Source organism: Pteropus alecto, unplaced genomic scaffold, assembly GCF_000325575.1.
Source record: "Pteropus alecto unplaced genomic scaffold, ASM32557v1 scaffold43, whole genome shotgun sequence".
Classification (NCBI taxonomy): Eukaryota; Metazoa; Chordata; class Mammalia; order Chiroptera; family Pteropodidae; genus Pteropus; species Pteropus alecto.
In genome coordinates, this window is record NW_006435764.1 from 4,214,227 (window position 1) to 4,235,854 (window position 21,628).

At 56.3% G+C, this 21,628-nt stretch overlaps 3 protein-coding genes and 1 pseudogene across 4 annotated transcripts; 3 read left to right on the plus strand and 1 right to left on the minus strand.

Moving 5' to 3' along the window:
* The first annotated feature begins 1,475 nt into the window (after positions 1-1,475).
* On the plus strand, positions 1,476-6,443 carry TMEM134 (transmembrane protein 134). Of its 2 annotated transcripts, XM_006911018.3 has the most exons (7): positions 1,478-1,773; positions 2,688-2,752; positions 3,168-3,251; positions 3,406-3,482; positions 5,643-5,687; positions 5,895-5,948; positions 6,029-6,443. In XM_006911018.3, the coding sequence occupies exons 1-7, from the start codon at positions 1,600-1,602 to the stop codon at positions 6,109-6,111; spliced, it is 582 nt and encodes a 193-aa protein (XP_006911080.1). In that variant the 5' UTR covers positions 1,478-1,599; the 3' UTR covers positions 6,112-6,443. The 2 variants fall into 2 exon arrangements, with proteins under 2 accessions (XP_006911081.1, XP_006911080.1); XM_006911019.3 differs by lacking the exon at positions 2,688-2,752 and having other exon boundaries at positions 1,476-1,773.
* A 2,858-nt stretch (positions 6,444-9,301) lies between these two features.
* LOC112479251 lies at positions 9,302-9,421 on the plus strand (annotated as a pseudogene).
* A 1,886-nt stretch (positions 9,422-11,307) lies between these two features.
* LOC102896526 (calcium-binding protein 4) lies at positions 11,308-14,006 on the minus strand. The gene is made up of 6 exons (XM_006911306.1): positions 13,635-14,006; positions 13,229-13,259; positions 13,006-13,149; positions 11,933-12,042; positions 11,451-11,598; positions 11,308-11,336 (listed from the first exon to the last, which is right to left on the minus strand). The coding sequence occupies exons 1-6, from the start codon at positions 14,004-14,006 to the stop codon at positions 11,308-11,310; spliced, it is 834 nt and encodes a 277-aa protein (XP_006911368.1).
* Positions 14,007-14,098: 92 nt separating this feature from the next.
* On the plus strand, positions 14,099-17,483 carry GPR152 (G protein-coupled receptor 152). Its single transcript, XM_006911307.2, has 3 exons — positions 14,099-14,131; positions 14,190-14,252; positions 16,014-17,483. Exons 1-3 carry the CDS (start codon positions 14,099-14,101, stop codon positions 17,481-17,483), a joined length of 1,566 nt encoding a protein of 521 aa, XP_006911369.2.
* The last annotated feature ends 4,145 nt before the right edge of the window (positions 17,484-21,628 follow it).

Here is a 21,628-nt window from a genome sequence, read left to right on the forward strand (position 1 = left end):
CAGTCCATAAGGGGACAGTGTGAAGATGTCCACAATGGTGATGCACGTGACATAACATGATGTGACGGGATGTGGGCATGAGGCCAAGTTGAACGTGCATCACTGGGGGGTGTTGGGGGTGGATAACGATAAATGCTGGATGCTCAACATGATTTACCACATGTGGCTAGTAGAAGCAACAAATGAGACACATGTGGAGAACATTAATGTTGAATGTAAAAATGTACAAATGTAAACAATAAAATGAGTTGTATACACGCCGCCATATTTGTAAATTGCAAACACATCCATCCACAAAGGAGCCAATGCCATGTGTAGTAAGGAGCCAGGCAGGATTCAAGGAAGCCAACTGGGCACACTGACGTGGGGCAGAACAGAAGGGATGGGGAGGAAGGAAGATGGGAAGAGGAAAGAAATTGTTCATAGTGATGACGTTTCACAAACTGAGAGGCAGGATTGACCCGACTCCCTGCATAAAGTCATAAAATAAAGTGGGATGGGCGGGTGGAGGAGAATGAGCACTTCTGGAGCTAGGTGGAGCAGGCTTCAAATCTCAGTTCTTCCCCATGTAAGCATTTGAGATTTTGACAAAGCACTCATTCGTTTTCCCACAAACATTTATTGAGCATGTACTTAGTGTCAAACACTCTTCTGGACACTGTAGACACAGTGGTGAATAAAACTGTAATTTCAGGTAAGTGCTGTGAAACACTTTAGATTGCATAGTCAGAGAGAGCTTCTCTGAGAGGTGACAAGTGCTTTCCAGGCATAGGTAATAGCACCACGTGCAAAAACCCTGAGGTGGGAATAAGCTTGGCCTGTGTGGCTGAGCAGGGAGCAGAAGGGCAGGGGGAAACTTGAGACTGGGAGAGGCAGGCAGAGACCAGAGCTTTTAGAGTTTCGCGGGCCTTAGATTTGATTCTAACCACAATGGAAAACCAAGGCATAGCTTTATGCAGTAGAGTGACTTAGCAGCACCCTTTGAAAAAAAGTTTTATTTAAGAATAACAGAGAGAAAATGATGAGATTTTTTTAGATCACTTTGGCTGCTACGTGGAGAGTGGACTGGAGGGAGTGGAAGCCACATAAACTCTCTGAGCCTCAGTTTACACATCTTCAAGGTGGTGAGAAAAACCCTCCCGCGCAGGGCCCTGGTAAGGGTGGGGAAACAGTTCCCAGGAGTTTCCCTGACGCTGGAGCAGCTGGCAGGGACGCAGAAGGCCGCGTGTCGGGCCTGGTTGGATGGCCCGTGGCAGGCAGCCCCTCCAAGCCCACGGGGCAGGCCTGGGGATTGTGTCCCACCGCGGAACCGGCCGTCGCTCGCGGAGACAGCCGCTGGGCGGCGCCGGGGCTCAGCGTGTTCGGAACAAGAAGAGGCCCCGCCCACTAGTCCGCTCGGCGCTCGGCAGATCTGGCCTGCTGAGGGCGGGCGGGGGCGGGGCCGTTACGTGAGGGCGGGGCCTCGGCCGGGATGCCAGACGGTCGAGCTCCCAAGACGACGGCACGGGGCGGGGCCTGCGCACGAGGGCAGAGCCGCGGCGACGCGGAGCAGGCGGGCGCGGATGGCGACGGCGCACGGCGCCTGACTTGGCTGGGGCCATGAGCTCTGCCCGGCCCCAGTTTAGCATCGATGACGCCTTCGAGCTGTCCCTGGAGGATGCTGGCCCTGGGCCCGAATCCAGCGGGGTCGCCCGCTTCGGGCCGCTGCACTTCGAGCGCCGGGCCCGGTTCGAGGTGGCTGACGAGGACAAGCAGTCCCGGCCGCGCTACCAGGTGACCGGACTGGTCCGGCCCTCCTCACCCCCGGCCCGATTCGGGGCGGGACCCCAGGCTGGACCCTGGAGGACCCCAGCTCAGGGGACAATCTGTCTATAGGCCCTAGCCGGAACGGGAGACCATCCCCGGACGTGGCCTCTGGTCCAGAGCCCTACCCAGACCCTCTCAGCTCTGATTTCGGTCCCCAGCTACCACTTAAGAGCCCAGGGCCCGAGCCCGGGAGCTCATCTCCCACCCCCAGCTGGAGATCCCACCTGGAGCCCTCACCCATCCTGGGTACCGATCTCCCTCCCTCCGCTGGGCTGGGGAGTCCTTCTGTACCTGTTCCAGACCTTGCCCATACTCTGGAACAGTCCCGAGTCCCAGACCAGGTGATCTAACGGGGACTTGCATCCCCTCTTCTGTGCCGGAAGTCCCCACCAGACCCACATGATGAGTCCTTGCCCACACCAAGACTCCCACTAAACTGGAAATCCCCATTTTCCCAGAGGACCTCCACCAACTCTAGGATACTTTTCTTGGAGATATGGACCAGATTCCTGTGCCCTAAACCTGGAAACCATGGGCCTGCCCTTCCCTGGCACCGCAAATCCAGAGCTTCCATATCGGGCCCCTGAAATACCAACCTGACTCCTAAACCTGGGAGATCTCCTTCCTCTAAGACCCATGCCAGGAGCCTTCAACCAGCTGATGCTGTTCCTGCCCCCCAAAGCTCCCAGCTCCCACCTACTACCTGGGTTTCGGTTTCTGTGACTCATCAAACCCGTTCTTCGGGGAGGGTGGAGGGCCAGGTGAGCAGCTGTCAAGCGGCCAGGCAAACAGCTGTATGGGCTTGCTTTCCTCCCCTCCCTGAGAGGGTGATGAGGAAGGACCTGAGCCCCGTAACCCTTGAGCCCTATGTTCTGGAATAGAACCTGGAGAACGATGAGGACGGAGCCCCGGCCTCCCCGGAGCCAGACGGGGGAGTCAGCACCAGGTCAGGGCCAGGTGGGGATCTACCCCATACCCCTAGCCCCATGCCTCTGGCTCCTGTCCCCAGGTCCCTGACCAGTCCTTTGCCTCACTCAGCTCTCTCACATCCTGTCCAGCCAGGGCTCCTAGCCTGATTGATCCCCACTCCTCCCAGGGTCACCCTACCCTAGTGCCAGCCTTACTCACCTCTCCCCACGCCCCCAGGTTCTTTATCTTGCAGAAACCTCCAGGCTCCCACAGGTCACTTGTCCTGCAGGAAAGAGTCCCTAGCTTGAATCCTCAGCCTTCCTGCAGAAACCTCCAGCCCTTGAATTCCTCTTCACTCCTGCCCCTTCTCAGTGCGCCCTGTCCTGCAGAAACACCCAGCCCTAGTCCCCGCCCCCGCCCCCACCCCCTTACTGGGTCCACCTGTCCTGCAGGGATTCTGGCCGAACCTCCATCCGCAGCTGGTCCTTTAGCACCATCAGCAACACCACCCAGCGCTCCTACAATGCCTGCTGCAGGTGAGACCCTGCCCTCCTGGAGCCCATTTGTGGCCCATGCTCCAGTACAGGCAGCCCGGGCTATTCCCTCAGCCCTCTGGGTGGGGGAGGGTGACAGGAGGGGACGGGCCTCTTGTCCCCTCTCTCACACCCATCCTGCTCTCCTGCCACCCAGCTGGACTCAACACCCTTTAATCCAGAAGAACCGCAGGGTAGTGCTGGCCTCCTTCGTGCTGTTGCTGCTGGGGCTGGGTGAGTGCGAGCCCCCGTGAGGGGGTCCACCCTCCTTTTCTGCAGGTTCTGCATCCCCCTTGGCACACTGCCTCCTGAGGAGGCAGCTGGCTGCCATCACCCCCATTTTACAGTTGAGGAAACTGAGGCCTTGAGAGGGGCAGGCCCACCGTCCTGGTCACACAGGGAGGAAATCGCACATAGTTGGACACGGTACCTGGTTCAGCACTCCAAACTTAAATTTTAACTTAGCCTGTTACATCCATCAGAGAACAAAAGAGTAACAGCTACCATTTATTCTGTCTACTTTGAGTCAGGTGCAAGGCACCTTACAGAGGTCACACAGCGACCCAGAACCTGTGCGCAGAGGCAGGGCTCAGGGAGGTGCCTGTCCCTGTGGCCAGCGATGCCAAGTGCCCTGCCAGCCTCATGCACAGGGCACCTGTCATCCCCCTCTCTGGAGTCCGAGCTGACGAGGATCTCTTCCCCACCCCCACGGCTTGGATGGGGACACTGGGCCCACAGCAGGCAGATCTCACAGCCAGAAGCTTTCTGGCTCCCACGCTCATTGTGTGGCACTGAGGAGTCACGGTCTCCAGGAAAAATCTACAGTTGGGATCAAGAGGGGCCCACAAGGAGGCCCCACTGTGTCAGTCGCCCTCCTCCAGGAAGGTCAAGTCCCCTAGCCAGAAAGCTGAGCAGCGTTCTTGCCTCAGCACTGGGTGTCTGCAGGGGAAGGAGCTGCCACTTCCCTAACACCCACCGCCCGCAGTCACTGGTCGCACTAGCCACCTGCCTTATCTCATTTGATCCTCTCTGTCGACACCCAACAGGGCAAGCATAATTATCCTCCCAATCCAGAAAGGAGGACACACACTCAGGTGAAGGGACTTCCTCAGGTCACAGCTAAGAAGACAAGCTGGGATTTAAACCCACATCAGTGACATTGCCAGGCCTGGGGTCCACCATGGTCCCATAAAGGGCCTTTGTAGGAATTGGAAAAGGATGCCTCCTCTGAGTGGGCAGAGCCCACAGCTCTAAGCCAGGGTGCAGGGGGTGAGTTCCAGCCCCCCTTGTACCCTTCGTGAGGTGCTCTGTGCAGGGCACAAACCACATAAGAGTCCACGGTGGCCCTGCAGGCCTCCGTGCTGTATGCCCCCCACCCCGCTGCAGAGCTCGGCTCCCCACCTTCCCCATCCCATCCTCTAACTGGAGACTCAGGACTCTCTGGGTCTAAGATCCAGCCATGACCTCTCCACCTTCTCTTCAGTAGTGCCTACTGTCCTCAGCCAAAGCCCACATTCCTCCCTGGGGCTGACAGGCCCTGCCAAAGTCCTCAAGCCTGGGCTGTCTCTCCAGTGTCACCAAAAGTTGGAAGTTCCTAGAAAGCCCTGAGTTCCTACAGACTCTGGGCCTTTGCCAAGCTGTTCCCTCTGCCTGAAATACTTTCCCTTACCACCTGCACGGTGCCCATCGCCAAGCCTCTGAAGTCAGATCACCTCCACCTTCCAAATGCAGCACCGAGCAAGTTCCTTCCCCTCTGTGTGCCTCAGTCTCATCTGTGAAATGGGGATAACACCTGTATCATTTGGTCAAGGTGCCAAATAAGGCAGTGCATGTAACACGCTTAGCCCAGTGTCTGGCAGCACGTGGTAAGTGGTCACTAAATGTTAATTGCTATTGCTGCTGTCACCCCTGATCAGCTTAGATGCCACCGCCTCCAGGAAGCCCCTCACTGACCCCTGAGGCTCCCACGTTGCCCAGTCTTCCCCCACCACATCCTGATCCCCAGGGCGGGAGCTTGGAGGGTCTTCTGGTCCCACTAGGGAAGGGCCATGAGGGCAGGGACCTCATCTACCATTCCCCCAAGGATTCTGATACCAGGCACACAGCAGGTGCTCCAGAAATGTTTATCAATTGACTGAAAGACCATGGGAGAAGCAGACAAAAATCTCTCCTTTCACAGACTTTCCCCCGGGCCTGCCAGGTGCCCGGCTCTGAAAACACAGAGCTTGGAGAGCTTCCCGGGGAGGGTCTCTGCCCAGGGGACCTTCAGCTCAGGTGGGGGACACCATTCCTCAGGCCTAAGCCCTTTTGGGGGTTGCGGGTGGAGGTCCCCGCCAGGTCCCCAGCTGCTGCTCCCTGCACCTTGCTCACGCTCGCGGCTTCATCTGTGTGCAGTGCTGATCCTGATCGGCGTGGGACTGGAAGTGGCTCCCTCGCCAGGTGAGTGCCCCCTCCTGTCTCCGCAGGCGGCGCTCGCTCACTCCCCTCTTGTGCTGGGGGCGGGGTGTGTCCTTGGTGAGCCCCCCCACTTCCAGCACTCAGCATCCTCCTAAGCCTTTTAACGCAGAAGGTGAGACTAGCCCAGGCAGTGACCACTGGCCCGCCCCACGCCTCTCTTCCCTGATCCGACCCCGTCTGCTCCCACAGGTGTCTCCAGCGCCATCTTCTTCGTGCCTGGCTTCTTCTTCTTGGTCCCGGGAGGTGCGATTGGGCGCCGGGCGGGGGCGGGGTGGGATGGAGCCGTGGCGGCGCCGGTGGCACTGACTGGCCCCGCCCCACAGTCTACCACGTGATCTTCATCTACTGCGCGGTCAAGGGCCACCGGGGCTTCCAGTTCTTCTATTTGCCCTACTTCGAGAAGTGAGCCTCTGGCCGACGGCCAGGATCCACGTCGTCCCCGGGTGACCAGTGCGTCCTCTTCGCGTCCCCAGGGTGCGCTCCTTGGTCCGAGCCTCTCCGGTTCCCGTATCTCAACGGAAAAGTCCCTGCAGGACCTTCGAGCCCCCAGCCCCATCGGGCGTTTGCTCTGGAAGTTTGGGGCGCGCGGGCCCCTCCCCCCGCCCCCCGGCCCACTGTCTGGGCCTGGGAAAGTCGCCCCTGGCCTGCTCTGTGTGTGCCTTAACTTATTCTCAGGCCTCGAGGCTACTGGGTTGGTGGTGTTTTGTGCTAATAAAAGGGGTACTTGTATCCAGCAGAGACAATTGTTCTTTCTTTTCCACCAGCCCTGCACAGGCAACCAGCCTGGCCACCGCCCCCTCCTGCAAAGGCTGGGAAAAGGGTTGACCCTGGGGCTGAAGGGCACCAGGACCACCCGTCTCCCCACGGTGCACAGGACAGCCCAGTGCTCCAGGACTCAAGGCTGCTCTTAGGGGCAGAGCTGGGCCGGGGGCCGTCCTGCCCTGCAAGCCTGGGGGAGCCTCTCCCCCACCTCCTGCTGCCCCAGGCCTTAGCAGAGTCTTAACCTGGAGGGGCAGCGCTGGTCCCTACCCTGGACGAGGGCACTCATGACGCAGGCCTGGGGCCTGGGGGCTGCTATCCTGGTTCCAGCCTGGCTCTGGGGCCCTGGGCTGCCACAGCCAGCTCAGGATATGGGCCATGACAAGGCAGGGGCCCAGCCCCCTCCACCCGCTGGCCTATTTCTTAGGCCCAGAGATTGGGAGAAATAGAGGACAAAGGACATGGAAAGCAGGGTCCACGTGACAGTGAACCTCAGTGATCAAAGACTCTTAGAACCACAGAACACTGGTTCTCGACCATCTCAGAATTTTGGAAAATCCAGGCATCTCAGAATCTTAAGAACCAGGAAAAAATCTTGGGGGGAACTCTGAAATCTGAGGTTGTAATAGCTACCATTTATCAAACTCTTAGAAGTCACCAGGTCCTGCATTAAGCACTTAACACAGGTGATTTCTAGTCCTTACCACCTAAGCCCCATTTTACAGATAAGGAAACCAAAGTCTAGAGAGACATGACTCACCCAAAGGCAGAGTTAGGAACATAACCCAGGGTTTCCATGACACCAGTGTGGAGGGGTGGGACACCGAGCTGCTAACGGAGGGACTGGATGAACACGTGTGGGCCGAGGAGACCCTGTCCCTGTTATTACACGTTTACAGTCTGTCTCCCCTAGTGAAACGCGAGTGCCATTAAGAAGGGACTTGGCCAGGCCTGGCCTCCACCGTGTATGCAGTGCCTTTGGGTTTCTGTGACTTCATTGAAAAAAAAACGTGGACACCCAGAGCCCTGCTGCCTGGCCCATCTGGACATCCGACCCACAGCCCCCTGGTCAAGGCACCACGTGGATGCCGGAACTGCTAAGTCAGTGAGTGGTTCTCAAACTAGCTGCGTGAAAGCACCAGTTTTCATTCCTAATCTGTCACGGACCAATCATTTCATAAGATAAAAACTCGAAACGTGAAATAAAAAAACAAAGACATAGAATCAAGCCCATAGTTTGTATTACCAGATTAATGACATAAAATTACATTTCAGTAAATAAAATCAGAACATAGGAAAAAAGAGAAATTACAAAAACCATCGAAAGTGAGCAAATCGGCAAATTGATACACAGAGTTGCTACTACCCTCATAACTTTTTGTCATTCAACGATCTTAACAAAGTGATCCGGAAGTAGTGTTTCTCCATATTACGAGACTATCAGGAGTCAGCAAGCTACAGCCCACAGCCCAACAGGGCCCCCGAGCTAAAAATGGTTTTCACATTTCAGAAATGGTGGGAAAAAAGTCAAAGAATAAAATAAGATTTTGTGACACATAAAGTTTATAAAATTCAAATTTCAGTGTCCATCAATCCAGTTGAATTAATTCTTATTTATTAAAGTTCCAACAGCCACGCCCACTTGTTTACGTGTCGATTCCAGCTGCTTGGAGACACAAACTATAGCCACAGAGTCCAGCAGTTGCCGGAGAACCCCACATGGTCCTCGGCCTGAATCTTTACTCTCCCGCCACTTACGGAAAACGTTTGTCAAGCCTTGGCCTATGTGAACACTGACAGAACACCGAATCAAAACGTTTAAAGTGACTGATGTTTGCTGGTTAATTGATGTCGTCCAAGTTGGATTGACAGCAACACTACCTTCAAGGTATAGTGAATATCTGAACTCTATAACTGAATTTTAGTTGAAAAACACATTAATAGTTGCATACATTAGGGACATTAGATTTCCTTAGGGAATTGTGACTTTATTTCTCTCCAGTGCTTCTTGCCTCATAGCCCATCGCTTTCTTTTGGTTAATTTTCTCCTAGCGAATCATTTTTCCAAGCCAACACTTTCGGCCTCTCAGTTATGTTTTTGACGTGTCTCTTCTCTCCTGTGCTCGGCTGTGGGGAAGAGCCTGATATCTGCCCTTTGGTATCTGTCCTCTGCCCTTCGGTAGTTGCAGAATCTTGGCACATGGCCACCCAAAACAAGGATCGCATTTCCTAGCATCCTCTGCAGCTGGGTGCACCAGGAGGTGAAGAACCCTGCCTAATGGGGTATAATTATGTGGTTCATGCTCTTTGCCCCTTTCTCCTTTGTTCCTGCCTCCAACCTGCCTCCTGGAAAACAAACACACATGGGCACACCCTAGGAATGGCAGAGCATCCAGTAGAAGGAGCTCAGGTCCCTGAAGATCGTACAGATGGATTTCATCTGAGATTTCCTGTGCAGAAAGTCAATTTCTATCCAGTTTAAGGTATTGTTATTGGGAGTCTCTATCATTCACAGGGAACCCAATCTAATATTGATAATTTCATCTGGGACGGAGACTCAGACTTTTAACTTAATCTGTTTATGTTTATTGTCATTTTTAGTTCTTTTTAAAGGATCATTTCTACCTCTGTTTTAATGTTTTCTACGGACTTTGTTTTTCTTTGCTTTTTTTTTTTCCTTCTTTCCCAGCCTCCTCCTGGCTTAATCAAAAGCTCTTCACTTTCCCCCTCTTCCTCCTCTATTGAGTTCACTATTGAATAGAACATTCTATCTCTATGTATAGTATATTAGTGGTTACCCTTAAACGGTTAAAAAATAGTCTAACGTTTCTTAATCAGTCTATGACCCTGCTACCCTGAACCAGCCCGATCCCGTCTGATGTCGGAAGCTAAGCAGGGTCGGGCGTGGTTAGTACTTGGATGGGAGACCACCTAGGAAGACCAGGTGCTTGTAGGCGTGAAACATAAAATTAAGTTACCTTAATCTATCCTCCTCCAGGAAAAACGAGAAAAAGATTTCAGCCTGTCTAAAGTGTCCCCTTCCACCTTCCATTTGTTTTTGTCTATGATTTTAGCTGCTCCTTGTTTTGAAAATCCCCCGAATTAATTTTTTTACTAGTGCGATTTTTTTCCTGACCATCACCTAGTACAGACTCTGCCTTCCTTCTGCGTTGAACGTCCTTCTCGCCGAAGCCGCCCCGTCCATGAGAGTGCGTGGGTGGGAGGCTTTGGCTTTCCTTTTGTATTCTGCAGTTTCCCTGGGATGCAGCTGGATACACATTTGTTTTTATTTATCCTTCTCTGGCTCCAATGTGTCCCTTCGTTCTGGGCACTTGTGCTTGTGGAAATCTTTAGGGAAAATTTCAGTCGTCGTCTCTTTGAAAATGGCCTCACGTCCACTCTCTATTTTTTCCTTCCCAGACTCCTAATGACTTTTAGCTACCCTTTAATGTTCTCCATCATTTTATCCTTTAGCGCTACCTTATGGATTATTTCTCAGATAATAGCTTCCAGTTCATTAATCGTCTCTTAAATCGTTTATAATCTGTTATTTAACTTATCCATTGATTTTTTTTCATTCCAAGGGCTATATCCTTTATTTTTAGAAGTTCCATTGTGTTATTTTTTCCCCAAATCTTCCTGTTAAATTGTAATACTATCCGGATACTGCATATTGGTCTCACTTTCTTTTATCTCATTTATTTATTTATTTATCTATCTATCTATCTATCTATTTATTTATTTATTTATTTCGCATCACTTTACGGTCTCTTTTAGATGGCTCCGCTATTTACACTTTGGGGTGCCAATCCTCCTGTTTGTCGCATCTACCTAGTCTCCCTCAGAGTGACTTGTTTCCTTTTGTGATTTGTCATTTTTCGTCATGAGTTTATCTTCAGAAGCGATGGTTCTGTGTGTGTGTGTGTGTGTGTGTGTGTGTGTAAGTCCCACGTGCCCCAGGTTAAAAGAATGTCCTTCTCAGCAATTTTTCCTATTTCTTCAGCGTTCCCCACCGTGGAGCTGGATCACACTCCTGCTTGCCATGCAGGCCTGAGTTTGGGGTTCTCTAGGATCGCTTCTCCACTCAAGGCCCTGGACATCTGTATCCTTGCCAATTCCTCAAGCTGGTAGGTGGAGTTATATATCGGTTCCCTGTTCAAGAACAGGGTACCCCTTCGAGACCCTGGAATGTGCTCAAGTCTTACTCCCCAGCCTCTGACAAGTCTTTTGCCATTCCTGGGAGTCTGTTCAAGAACAGGGCACCCCTTCGAGACCCTGGAATGTGCTCAAGGTCATGTCTTACTCCTCAGCCTCTGACAAGTCTTTTGCCATTCCTGGGAGTCAGAACCCAGGCTCTCAAACCTCCAGGTCGGAAGCACTCACAGCGTCTGCTCCATCCTGCCATCCAGCTTGGAGTTCTCTCTTTGTCTTTGGTACCTAGGGTCCTCCCTTTCTTCCTTTCAAGTTCAGCTTTTTTTAACATTTCTATACATAAATAGTGGGAGGCGTCCAGCTACCCTCTCAATCGCTCATCCTTGAATGCCGCCAGCTCCAGGGAGCTCCCTACGTCTTGAAGGACTGCAGGGATCCAAATCTTGCTCACCCTGGGGAATGACAGGCAGCTGAGGGCAGGTTTTCTCCAGGCAGCTCAGGTGGGAGGGGGGTGAAGATGAGGATGGGCAGGTGACATCACAAGCCAGTTCTCCCACCAGGTGTTGTCACGGGCAGAGGAAGCCCTGAGGGCTGCTGGTCTCTCCCATCCTGGGACCTCCGTGGGAGGGTATGCAGCATAAACTCAGCTGGTCTGGGGTCAGAGGGGCAATGCAGTCTCCCTCCCGGAGCCTCAGTGAATGGAAAGCATCATCACAAACTCTGCAGGAGAGAAAGGGCGGGGCTGGGTCGGTCCAGGTCATCCCAGCAGGTGCTGGGCTCAGTCTGGGAGCTGGGGTGGGGTAGAGGGAGTGTTTGTCTGGGAGGGACACTCACCATCGAAGTCTACAGTGCCGTCTCCGTTGCGGTCCACATCTCGGAGCATCTCATCCAGCTCAGGATCCACCAGCGGCTCCCCGAGCAGAGCCGGTGCTGCCTGTCGCAGCTCTGCCACTGTAATTCGTCCATCCCTGTCCCTGTCAAACTAGGATCCCGGCGGGGCTCAGCCTCTCCCGCCCAAAGCCGACACCATCTCCACCTTACCACCTTCCCGCTGGTGCTGTGCTTGAAAGCCCTGACCTTCACGGGCAAACCGTCCCCCTCCCGCTCCGGGAATTCTCCATGGCTGGGTCCAAACCCTCTCCCTGGCCCTAACCCCACTGTATGCAGGGTCCTGGGTCTTCAGAAACTGAGGCCCCCCATTTTCCCTGGCCCAGGCTGGCCATCCAGCCGCCCTCCCCTCCCTCCCGAGCCCACCCGCCTCCACTGCACCCGCTGTCCAGCACCCCTCCCGGGCCCCGCCCCGCCCCGCCCCGCACCTCACGGAAGGCGATGCGCAGCTCCCGCACCCCCAGCATGTGCGCTGTCTCCTCCCTCAGCTTTGGGCCCATGAGTTCCACAAACTCCTCGAAGTCCACGCGGCCCCCCACTGCAGACCCAGGCAGAGTGTCACGATGGAGGGACCCACGGAGGGACATCATGAGGGCCAGCCCCTGCCTAGCTCTGCATCCAGGAAGGAAAGCCCAGCGTCCATGCCCTCGGCGGGGTGGGGGGCAGGAGTCCCACTTTCTGCTGGGGGTTTGCTCAGTGGAGCACCCAGGTGTGGTGTAGAGACCAGGCTTTGGAACCAGACAGCCCGTTTCACCCCGGGGTCTGCTGCTTATGGTGCATGGCCCTGGGTGACTGACTAAACCACCTTCCCCTAGGTTGGGGACAAAAGAACCTATGCCTGAGATGCTGTTGGAGTTGGAGTTCATGGCTACCACATGCGTGGAGCCCATGGGCAAAAGTAAATGCCCCTGAAGAAGCGTATCCATGTCGTCCCTCGGTTCTAGGATGCCATCAATTATAAAAAAATACCAATGATCAGACAACGGCCTTGGGGAAAGAAAAGGAGCGTGACCTGAAATGTTCGCGTCCATTGTACGTCACCCCCCACTTGGGAAACCGGAAAGAGAAAACGAAAGCAGGTGTCCTCGATCGGAGGGAATCTGATATTTGACACATCAGCTGAGGATGATCACACAGTGTCCGCCCATCTGACACTTCATCACAGGGAATGGCCGGAATTCCGACACGCTATTCAGGAGGCTCTTTTCAGAAGACAAAGCGTGACAGACACAGAGACAGAGACAGAGAGCGAGGTGGCCGGTACCAGCAGGGAGCACTTCAGCACAAGATCAGGGGCAGGATTCTTCAACCCAAGCCCCGAAAGAGCCCCAAGGGCCTCTCCTGGATCTTGGTGCCTTCCTTTGGTGCCCCCCAGTGTCCCCGCATCTGACGGGGCCAATGTCAGACTGTCAAGACTGCCTTGGAAACTGTCATGTCCCCACCTCCCGTCAGCCCCGCTGACTCCCAGAGCCGCCCCAGGCAGGCGGGATCAGGCACTGACTTCGCATCTTGACGTGCTGTGAAATCTCGATCAGCTCCATCTCGGTGGGCATGTACCCCAGTGTCCGCATGCAGGCGCCCAGGTCCCGGTAGCCGATGTAGCCGTCACGGTCAGTGTCAAACTCCTCGAAGGCGGCCTGAAGCTCTGCAGCGGAGGGCGGTCAGGCCCAGGTGCCAGGCTCAGGGACACCTCCCACCCACCGCCGCCAGCGACGGTCACTCACCGTCCAGCTCCTCGGGGCCCAGCTCACGGTCCTGTAGGGGCATAGTCGCCAGGGCTCTAATCACCCTGCCTGCTCCAGCCCCTGCCCACACTGGCCTGAGCAGGGCCAGTCCCACAAGGGCAGGAGAAGGCAGCTGAAGTCTCGTGGGCCCCAAGAAAAGAGATGACCCCCTTTCCTGCTCCTGAGCCCTTAGCTCTCACAGAACCCTAGGTTTGAGGTCCTCCTACCGCCCGGGTGGCCTAAGACCTACCCTTCCCCGATCTCCAGAAACCCTGCCCCACTGCCCAGGCTGCAGAGTCTAGAGCAGAAGCAGCAGGAGGCCTGAGTTCTAGCGGCAGGGTGGGCCGAACCTGAGGGCGTGAGTCCCCACTCCATGTCCCCCAGCCCTGCCTGGGCCCCACCTGACCTTCCCGAAGATGCGGTTGAGCAGGGGCCCGTAGGTCTTCTGAGCAGCATCATGCTGGGGGCCGGGGCGATGCCGATGGGACTGGCGACGAGAGGCTGGCCCGGGGGCTGCAGGTGCTGGCTCCTGCCCTTCTTCAGTCCTAGAGGGGTTCTGGCTGCTCCCGGGGGCCTTGGGGTCCTGGACGGGGGTCTGCACCCCAGAGCTGCCAGTGCCCTTTCGGGACCCTCGGAGCCCCGTCTCTCTCTTGCTCCTCCTCCTGGGCAAGGGCTGTCCCTCAGCACCACTCTCGGGAGCCACAACCCCCACCTGTGGCTTCTGGGGACCAGGGGCTGGGTCTGGGCCACGCTGCCCCTTTGCCTGCTCTGTGGCCATGAGGAGAGGGGCGACAGGGCTCAGAGGTGCAGCACCAGGGAGCACCCTTGGCTCTCGAAACCCGTAAAGCGGCTTATGCACCCTGAGAGCCGATGGCCCGGGATTGGGCCCTGAGCGGGATTAGGGTAAGGGAAGCAGGCAGCCTAGGCCCTAATCCCCACCCTTTTGCCCCCTGTGGCCAAGGCAGAGCCAGATGGGTCAAGAGATGTCCTCAGCAACAAGGGGTGCCAGCACATGGTGGCCGCAGTGAGCTCTGAACTCAGGCTCTGCCACTTATGAGCTGGGAGACCCAGCAAATTCACCCCTAAGCCTCAGTTGCCTCGTCTATAAAATGGGGGCGCTATTGCCGAAGAGTCCAGCACTCAGCCCAGTTGTGTGACGTGGGACTTAGCTCGGAGAGGACAAGGGAAGGCGTCTCAGGCAGGAGGAAGTGTGGGCAGAAGCTGGGAGGTGGGCAAGGTAGGATGACTTGCCCAGGGCAGCCCCCTCATGGGTGACATCCTGGCTGGAGCAGAGGATGTGTGAAGTTGAGCAAGAAAGGCTGGATCGCAGAGGCCTTGAACGCCGGATGGAGGGCCCTGGGGGTGAGGTCAGAGGAGGTAGACCCCGGGGTACCCAGAGCCTGCACTGAGCTGAAGGGGACCAGAGGGAGGGGATTTCAGCCACCTGGCATTTTCGAGCCTGGCTGGTCGCTTGGCCCTCCTGGGCCGAGGTTAGGGTTTCCCAGTGAGCAGCCCCATGAATGATTGATGTCGTCTCAGCTTGGGTTTCGTGCAGGACGCCTTAGCGCTGCCGGGCACCATGCGGCAGGCCCCAGCGTGGGCCCTGCGGACGGCTGGACCACTGGGCAGGCAGGCACGCCCTGCTCCTTCCGGCCAGCAACCTGCACCTCACAGGTAAGCCAAGCTTCAGCGGTCGCCTGGGGAGCCCAGGGCTCTGCTCTAGAAGGGACTGGAGCTCACAGAGTGGGGTCTGCCTGAGGAAGAGCCCTGGAGCCGAGCGGAGGAGAGGAGGTCCCCGGCTAAAGGGCAACCGGCTGGCGCCATGGGCCACAGGCGAGGTCCAGGCTTCCTGGGGCATCTGCTTCTGTCCCCGACTCCGCACTGCCAGCAGGGCTTTCTGTGTCCCCAGAGGGACACTCACTCCACCAGCAAGGGAAGCGGCGGGTAGCAGCCACCCTCACCGTCATCACCCTGCAGAGCCCCCTTCTCTGTTTAGTAGCCCCAGAGGACAGATGGGGGGCCACCTTCCACCTGAGCGGTGAGAATGGGGAGGGGGCCATAGGAAGGCTGGGGGTGATGAAGAGGCTCCAGTTGCTCCCGGGACAGCCCTCCTGGCTCCAGGCCACCCAGGCCCTGAGCCTCAGACCTCACTCGCCCTGAGGTCATGAGCTGCACTCACTGCGGGGTGGGCTGTCCTTGGCCCCAGGCTACCTGTCCACCCTCGGATTCCTGCAGGCCATGGGACCTGAGCCTGCCCTTCCTGGAATCTTAAACACCTGAACCCCAGAATACCAGACAAAAAGAGCCTGCAATGATCTGACCATGTGGTTTTCAAACTGTTCCCTGGAGCCCTAGGGGTGACCTCCTTGCCTTGAACCTGAGCATCCCTCTTAGTTCACCGATGTTACACTATAATATTTTATTTAAAAGAGTCATCGGCTTTAAAAATATGTTTGCAAGCCTCCAGTTTAGTCTGAGAGGCTTTCTGAGATTCCGTGTGGCAGAGTGGTCAGGTCTAGAAAAAAAAAGAATGGTCAGGTCTGAGGCCTGGTACCTCCCTCCCTCCCTACCTGTGACCTTGGGCAGCTCATGATCGTCTGAAACTTCCTCTCCTCATCCGCAAAATGGATCGCATGAAGACTAAACGAGGTAATCTATTAAAGTCCCTGGTACAGGGTAGCTACCCAAAAGGTGATGATGATGGCCCAGAGAGGGACAGTGATGTGTCTGGAGATGCACAGCACTCACTCACACCCAATCTTCCATGCCTCCTTTAATTCCCTAGGAGCCCATTCCGTGTGTAGCAGTACACTGGGGACCTCAGGTGGACGCCGCTATGGCAGCCAACCTGGGCATCTCCGGCCACAGGCCCCGCACAGAGCTGGATGACGAGGACTACTACCCCCAGGGCGGCTGGGACACGGTCTTCCTGGTGGCCCTGCTGCTCCTGGGGCTGCCGGCCAATGGGCTCATGGCGTGGCTGGCCGGCTCACAGGCCCGGCGGGGAGCAGGCACGCGGCTGGCCCTGCTCCTGCTCAGCCTGGCCCTCTCCGACTTCTTGTTCCTGGCGGCAGCAGCCTTCCAGATCCTAGAGATCCAGCATGGAGGGCACTGGCCGCTGGGGACAGCAGCCTGCCGCTTCTACTACTTCCTGTGGGGTGTGTCCTACTCCTCTGGCCTCTTCTTGCTGGCAGCCCTCAGCCTGGACCGCTGCCTGCTGGCGCTCTGCCCGCGCTGGTACCCTGGGCGCCGCCCAGTCCGCCTGCCTCTCTGGGTCTGCGCTGGGGTCTGGGTGCTGGCCACGCTCTTCAGTGTGCCCTGGCTGGTCTTCCCCGAGGCTGCTGACTGGTGGTACGACCTGGTCATCTGCCTGGACTTCTGGGACAGCGAGGAGCTGCCGCTGCGGATGCTGGAGATCCTGGGAGGCTTCCTGCCATTCCTCTTGCTGCTCGTCTGCCACGCGCTCACCCAGGCCGCTGCCTGCAAGACCTGCCGCCGCCGGCCGAGGCCCGCCGCCTGCCGCGGTTTTGCCCGTGTGGCCAAGACCGTTTTGTCAGCCTACGTGGTCCTGCGGCTGCCTTACCAGCTGGCACAGCTGCTGTACCTGGCCTTCTTGTGGGACATCTACCCGGGCTACCTGCTCTGGGAGGCGCTGGTCTACTCCGACTACCTGATCCTGCTCAACAGCTGCCTGAGTCCCTTCCTCTGCCTCCTGGCCAGCGCCGACCTCCGGGCACTGCTGCGCACCGTCCTCTCCGCCTTCGCTGCGGCGCTCTGCGAGGAGCGGCCAGGCAGCGTCACGCCGGCCGAGTCGCAAACCCAAGTGGACTCTGCGGGGCAGACTCTGCCAGAGCCAACCACGGAGGCCCAGTCACAGGCGAGCCCCACGGCCCAGCCACAGACGACCCTCATGGCACCTGCAAACCCCAAGGCCCAGCCACGGTTGGATTCTGTGGCCCAGCCACTGGCAGATCCCATGGCCTCACCACCGCCGGAGTCTGTGGTCCAGCCTCAGCTAAATTCCACGGCCCAGCCCCAGCTGGACGCTGAGGCTCAGCCGCAGCCTAGCCCTGAGGCCCAGACCCCTGGACCCACTGCCAGCTCAGCCTCTAGCCCCTGTGATGAAGCCTCCCCTGACCCATCCACAGATCCCACCCCAGAGGTCCCTGAGAGCCTGGCCACACCTGCTGCCTCTGAGGGAGAAAGCCTCAGAGATGCCCCCCCAGAGGAGGCTCCCATCACAGGCCTCACGTGAGGGTCCAGACCCACCAGGGCCGCCGGGGAGCCAGATGGAGGCAGAAGAACCAGCCAGGCAGAGAGGAGAGGCACTGTGGAGGAAGTCGTCGTGGAAACCCCACCAAGTCCCTTGGGCCTGGCAGGAGGACTTGGCGGAAGTGAGAACGAAATGGCCAAAAGTCTCAGAAACTTCGTTGCGAGCGTCACGTCCCTGTCTGGGTCCCGCCAAGCTCTTTCATGCTTGCCCCCACCCCAGGGTGGCCCAACAGTGCCCTGGGCCATCGCAGCTAACAGTGTACTGCTGGGCTCTGTCCTTTAACGCCCCCAGACCCCACCGACGGTTTTTCCCTTAGCTGCCTCCTTCAGGAGAAAGACAGCAAGGGGACTTCCTGGGCTTGATGTGACTGCCTTGGAGCCTTCCCTCACTCCCCTCCTCCCTGACCGGCCGAAGGAGGATGTCCCCGCAGAGGAGGGAGGCCTTCAGGAGCAGCAGGAGCCTGGGGCCCTAGGAGCCCTCGAGCTGTGAGGCTGGGGCAGGACTTTCCTCAGCAAGGGGGCAGGAGCGGAAAGTGAGAGCTATCAAGCCTGGATTCAAATCTGGCTCTGGGCCCTCTGGACAAATTGCTTCACCCTCTGAGGTCTTGTTCCATCTGCCATTGTGAGGATTGAATAAGAGTGTGTGAGGCACCTAGCGAGAGCCTGTGGCACACAGTAGGGGCTCAGTGAAGAGTTGTGCTTTTTTTCTGGCATTCAGGGATGTCCCCGCAGAGGCTGGGAATGTATGGAAGGAGGTACCACCTGGCCTGAGCATCTGGGATCCGGTGAGCTGCGGGACAGATCAGCTATGTCCATGACCATTTCTGGGCTGCAGACACCCAGGTGGCCTCAGAGAGCATGTAGCCATCTCTGTGCATTGGGCGACTTCGGGGGACTTCAAGGTCTGCTTCATTGAACGGTGCAACTAGGGTCCACCTGCTCACCGTGGCGGGAGCTGCAGGTACAGAGTGCCACAGCTGCCTCCATGTCAGCCTTTCCGATGCACTCAGCCCAGAGGTGGAGATGAGTATGTCCAAGCGGAGAGCCCTGGGAACCAGTGGCTCCAGAAAGGACACAGGTCCGTGGAGGTCACACAGTATCTCTGGGACAGAGCCAACTTCTTCCCTCTCAAGCTGCAGACGCTGAAAAACACCAACAACAACAACAACAAAAAACTAGGAAGTGCTGAAAATCTATTTTCTGATCCGCACCCCACTTCCTTTCACACCCATTACGCTCTTCTGGTACCCACCCCACTCAGCTTTCTCACAGCCCCTAGTGTTCTGAAACCATGCCCTTTCCCCTCTCACTCCTCAACCCCCAACCCTCTTCCATTAGTTCAGCATCGTGATTTTTAGCAGCTGGGCAATATCCTTACCAATAGATGTAAATGACAATGACATTTAGTGTACTTCCTTTCCCAGGAGTGTTTGCAATTTAAAAAGTGAGTAGGCTGTACAGACAGTCTGGAGTGGTGCGGTCAGATTTGGGTTCTGGTTCCTAGCGTTCTCATGGCCTCAGTCTTCTCCTCTGTAAAACGGGGTGATAACACTTTCCTTGCAAGGTTGGCTATTGTGATCATTTCCTGTGTCCGGAGACGGACGTGTGCTGGGCGGTGGTGACACTGGCAGCATAATCATAGCATTTCTTAGTGATGGATGTGTGGGCACCGAGGCCAGTGGGAGAGAGAGTTTTGGACAGGCGCGAACTTGTCAAATTCGTTCATTCGGCAAATGGGTGGGTTTAGGAGCCTCTGGGGCCCCTCAGGGGTTGTTTGAATCCTGGCTCTACCGCTCAATGGCTGTGTGATCTTCAGCAAAGCTCTTGGCCTCTTTGGAACTCAGTTTCCTCATCTATAAATTGGTGATCATAATAATGGTTCCCATATCCTGGGAGCGTTAATTCCTCTAAAGCACTTGGATCTCTGCCTGGCAGAGAATAAGTGCTTAATAATTGCTAGCTGTTCATTTGGTTATACCAGTGGGCGCCCCCAGGCCTCACTCAGGCTTGGGACCAGCACCGAACCATGTGGCAGAGCCCACGTGGCAGCTCTCTGCCCACCAGGCATTGTCCCCTCCACCATTCTGCCTCCTCCTGCACAAGAAATGCTTTCACTATCCCCTCAATGGAGTGCACACTCCCTGAGGACAAGGTCTGGACTTCTGTCTCCCTTGGGGCAATCTGCAGCACCTCTCTTCCCTCTCTCAGGTAAGGGTCCCAAAGCCTTTTCAACATGGCAGGCAGATCAGGGACTAAAACCTCAGTGCCAGCCACCTGCCTTCAACGCTGGTCCACGTTCCAAACCCTACCTCTTGGAGAGTGGGCCAGCACCACCTCCAAAGTCCCCAAGGGGAATCCTGCCCGCAATAGGTGACTGCTATCTAGGAGAAAGCAGTGCCATGAAGGGTTTTGAGGGATGAAGAGGAGTTCTCCTGGTTTTGTGTTGGAGGAAACATGCACACCACATGGGGCTGGGAGGCTATCTCCTTCTGGAGGACTCGCCCCTTCTCCAGGTGAGAGACGCCTCTCCCTCTCTCTCATGGGGACCAGGCTTTGATTCTGAGAGCTGCGAACATGAACATTTTTCACTTCTACATCCGGGGCTGTTGTTCATTCATTTACTGTACAGTAATTGAACGCACACTGGGTGCTAGGTGTTCTTGTTCTAGGTGCTGGGATACAGTGGGAAATAAGATACTGCCCTCGGTTCGCTGACATCCGAGTGGGCGAGGCAGACAAAAAGCAAATACACAAATAATCATATAACATCAGGTAGTGACTAAGAATAATGCAGGGGGAACAAGTAAGGGCCAGAGAGCGATGGGTGAGAGGGGTGTTCAGGGAGGGCCCTCGAAGGAGGTGACGTTTGAGCCGAGACCTGGAGGAAGAGAGCGATGGAGACTTTTCAGGAAATGAGGGAAGTTTCCAGATGGAGACGACAGGATGTGCCAAGGCCCCGAGGTAGGAAGGAAGGTGATGTGTTTCAGGAACAGGAGGGTCAGCGTTATTGGCCACATGCAGCAGTGATGAGGGGTGGCGGGCGGCGGTCCGACGGCAGGTGGCCGTGGATGTTATTTCAAGTGTGGCATGAGGAGCAAAGGGAGGGGCTAGACTAGGGGATCTGGTTTGGGCTTTAGACACAATGGAGAGGGCGGCTGTGTGGCTCCTTTCCCTCTTCCAAGCCGCCACATTCCTGTACTGGGATGGAGGGATCGGCCGGCCCCAGGTTTACGGGGCAGTGGGAAAAGAAAGGACTTTGGAGTCAAACAGATGGGGACTGAGTCCCAGAAGGGTGACCTGGGGCAGGCATCTCTTCTCTGAGCTGTTTCTTCAACAGGGTATGGTGAGGGGAATGAGCGGGCACAAGCCCCAGTCCCCGTGGGACACACAGGGGGCTTCGAACAGCCAGAAGGCGGCTCCTTTTAACCTGTTTCCCTCCCCCTTCTCTTTGCACCCCTCTCTTTCTGGGGAAAGGATCTTACCCATCACCCCTTGGGCACCTAGGGCAGTGGATGCTTAGAGAAGGAATGACGGAGGTGGCCAGTGCCCCAGGGACACCAGCCCCAGGTAGAGGGAGCAGAATCTGCCTGTGAGACCTACAGTGATGCCTAAGCCCTCCTTGTCACAGGAGCTGGCTAGGAGAGAGAGGTCTATGGACTGACCTCCTGGTCCTGTGGGAGATGATTGAGGAAAGAGAAGAAATAGTGAGGGACCTGGGGGGCGCGGCCCCATTTTAATTTTTGTTAAGAAGGCCCGGTGAGACCAAGGGGTGTTCATCGTGAAGAACCGGTTGGCTGGGGCCTTCCACTCCACCCTTAAAACGCCGCTGTTTTATTTACATTCTTAACCAAGAGTGTGTACTTTTTTAACTTAAAAAGAGGCACGCTCATTTGTGGACTATCCAAGTAGATAATGTAGTTTGGAGTTGGGGGTGGACTAGGGGACCCTGAAGTATGCATTGGGGTGGGAGATTGGGAAGGCGGGGCTTCACACATTCTTGGCGACTCCTTAGGAGGCCACCACGAGGAGCAGGGCCCGGGCCTGAGGACCCGCTGCAGCCCTCACCAGCAGCCTCTCCCGCCCCAACCCAACCCGAGTCGCTGCCCGCCCCGCTTTGCTCAGAGAGAC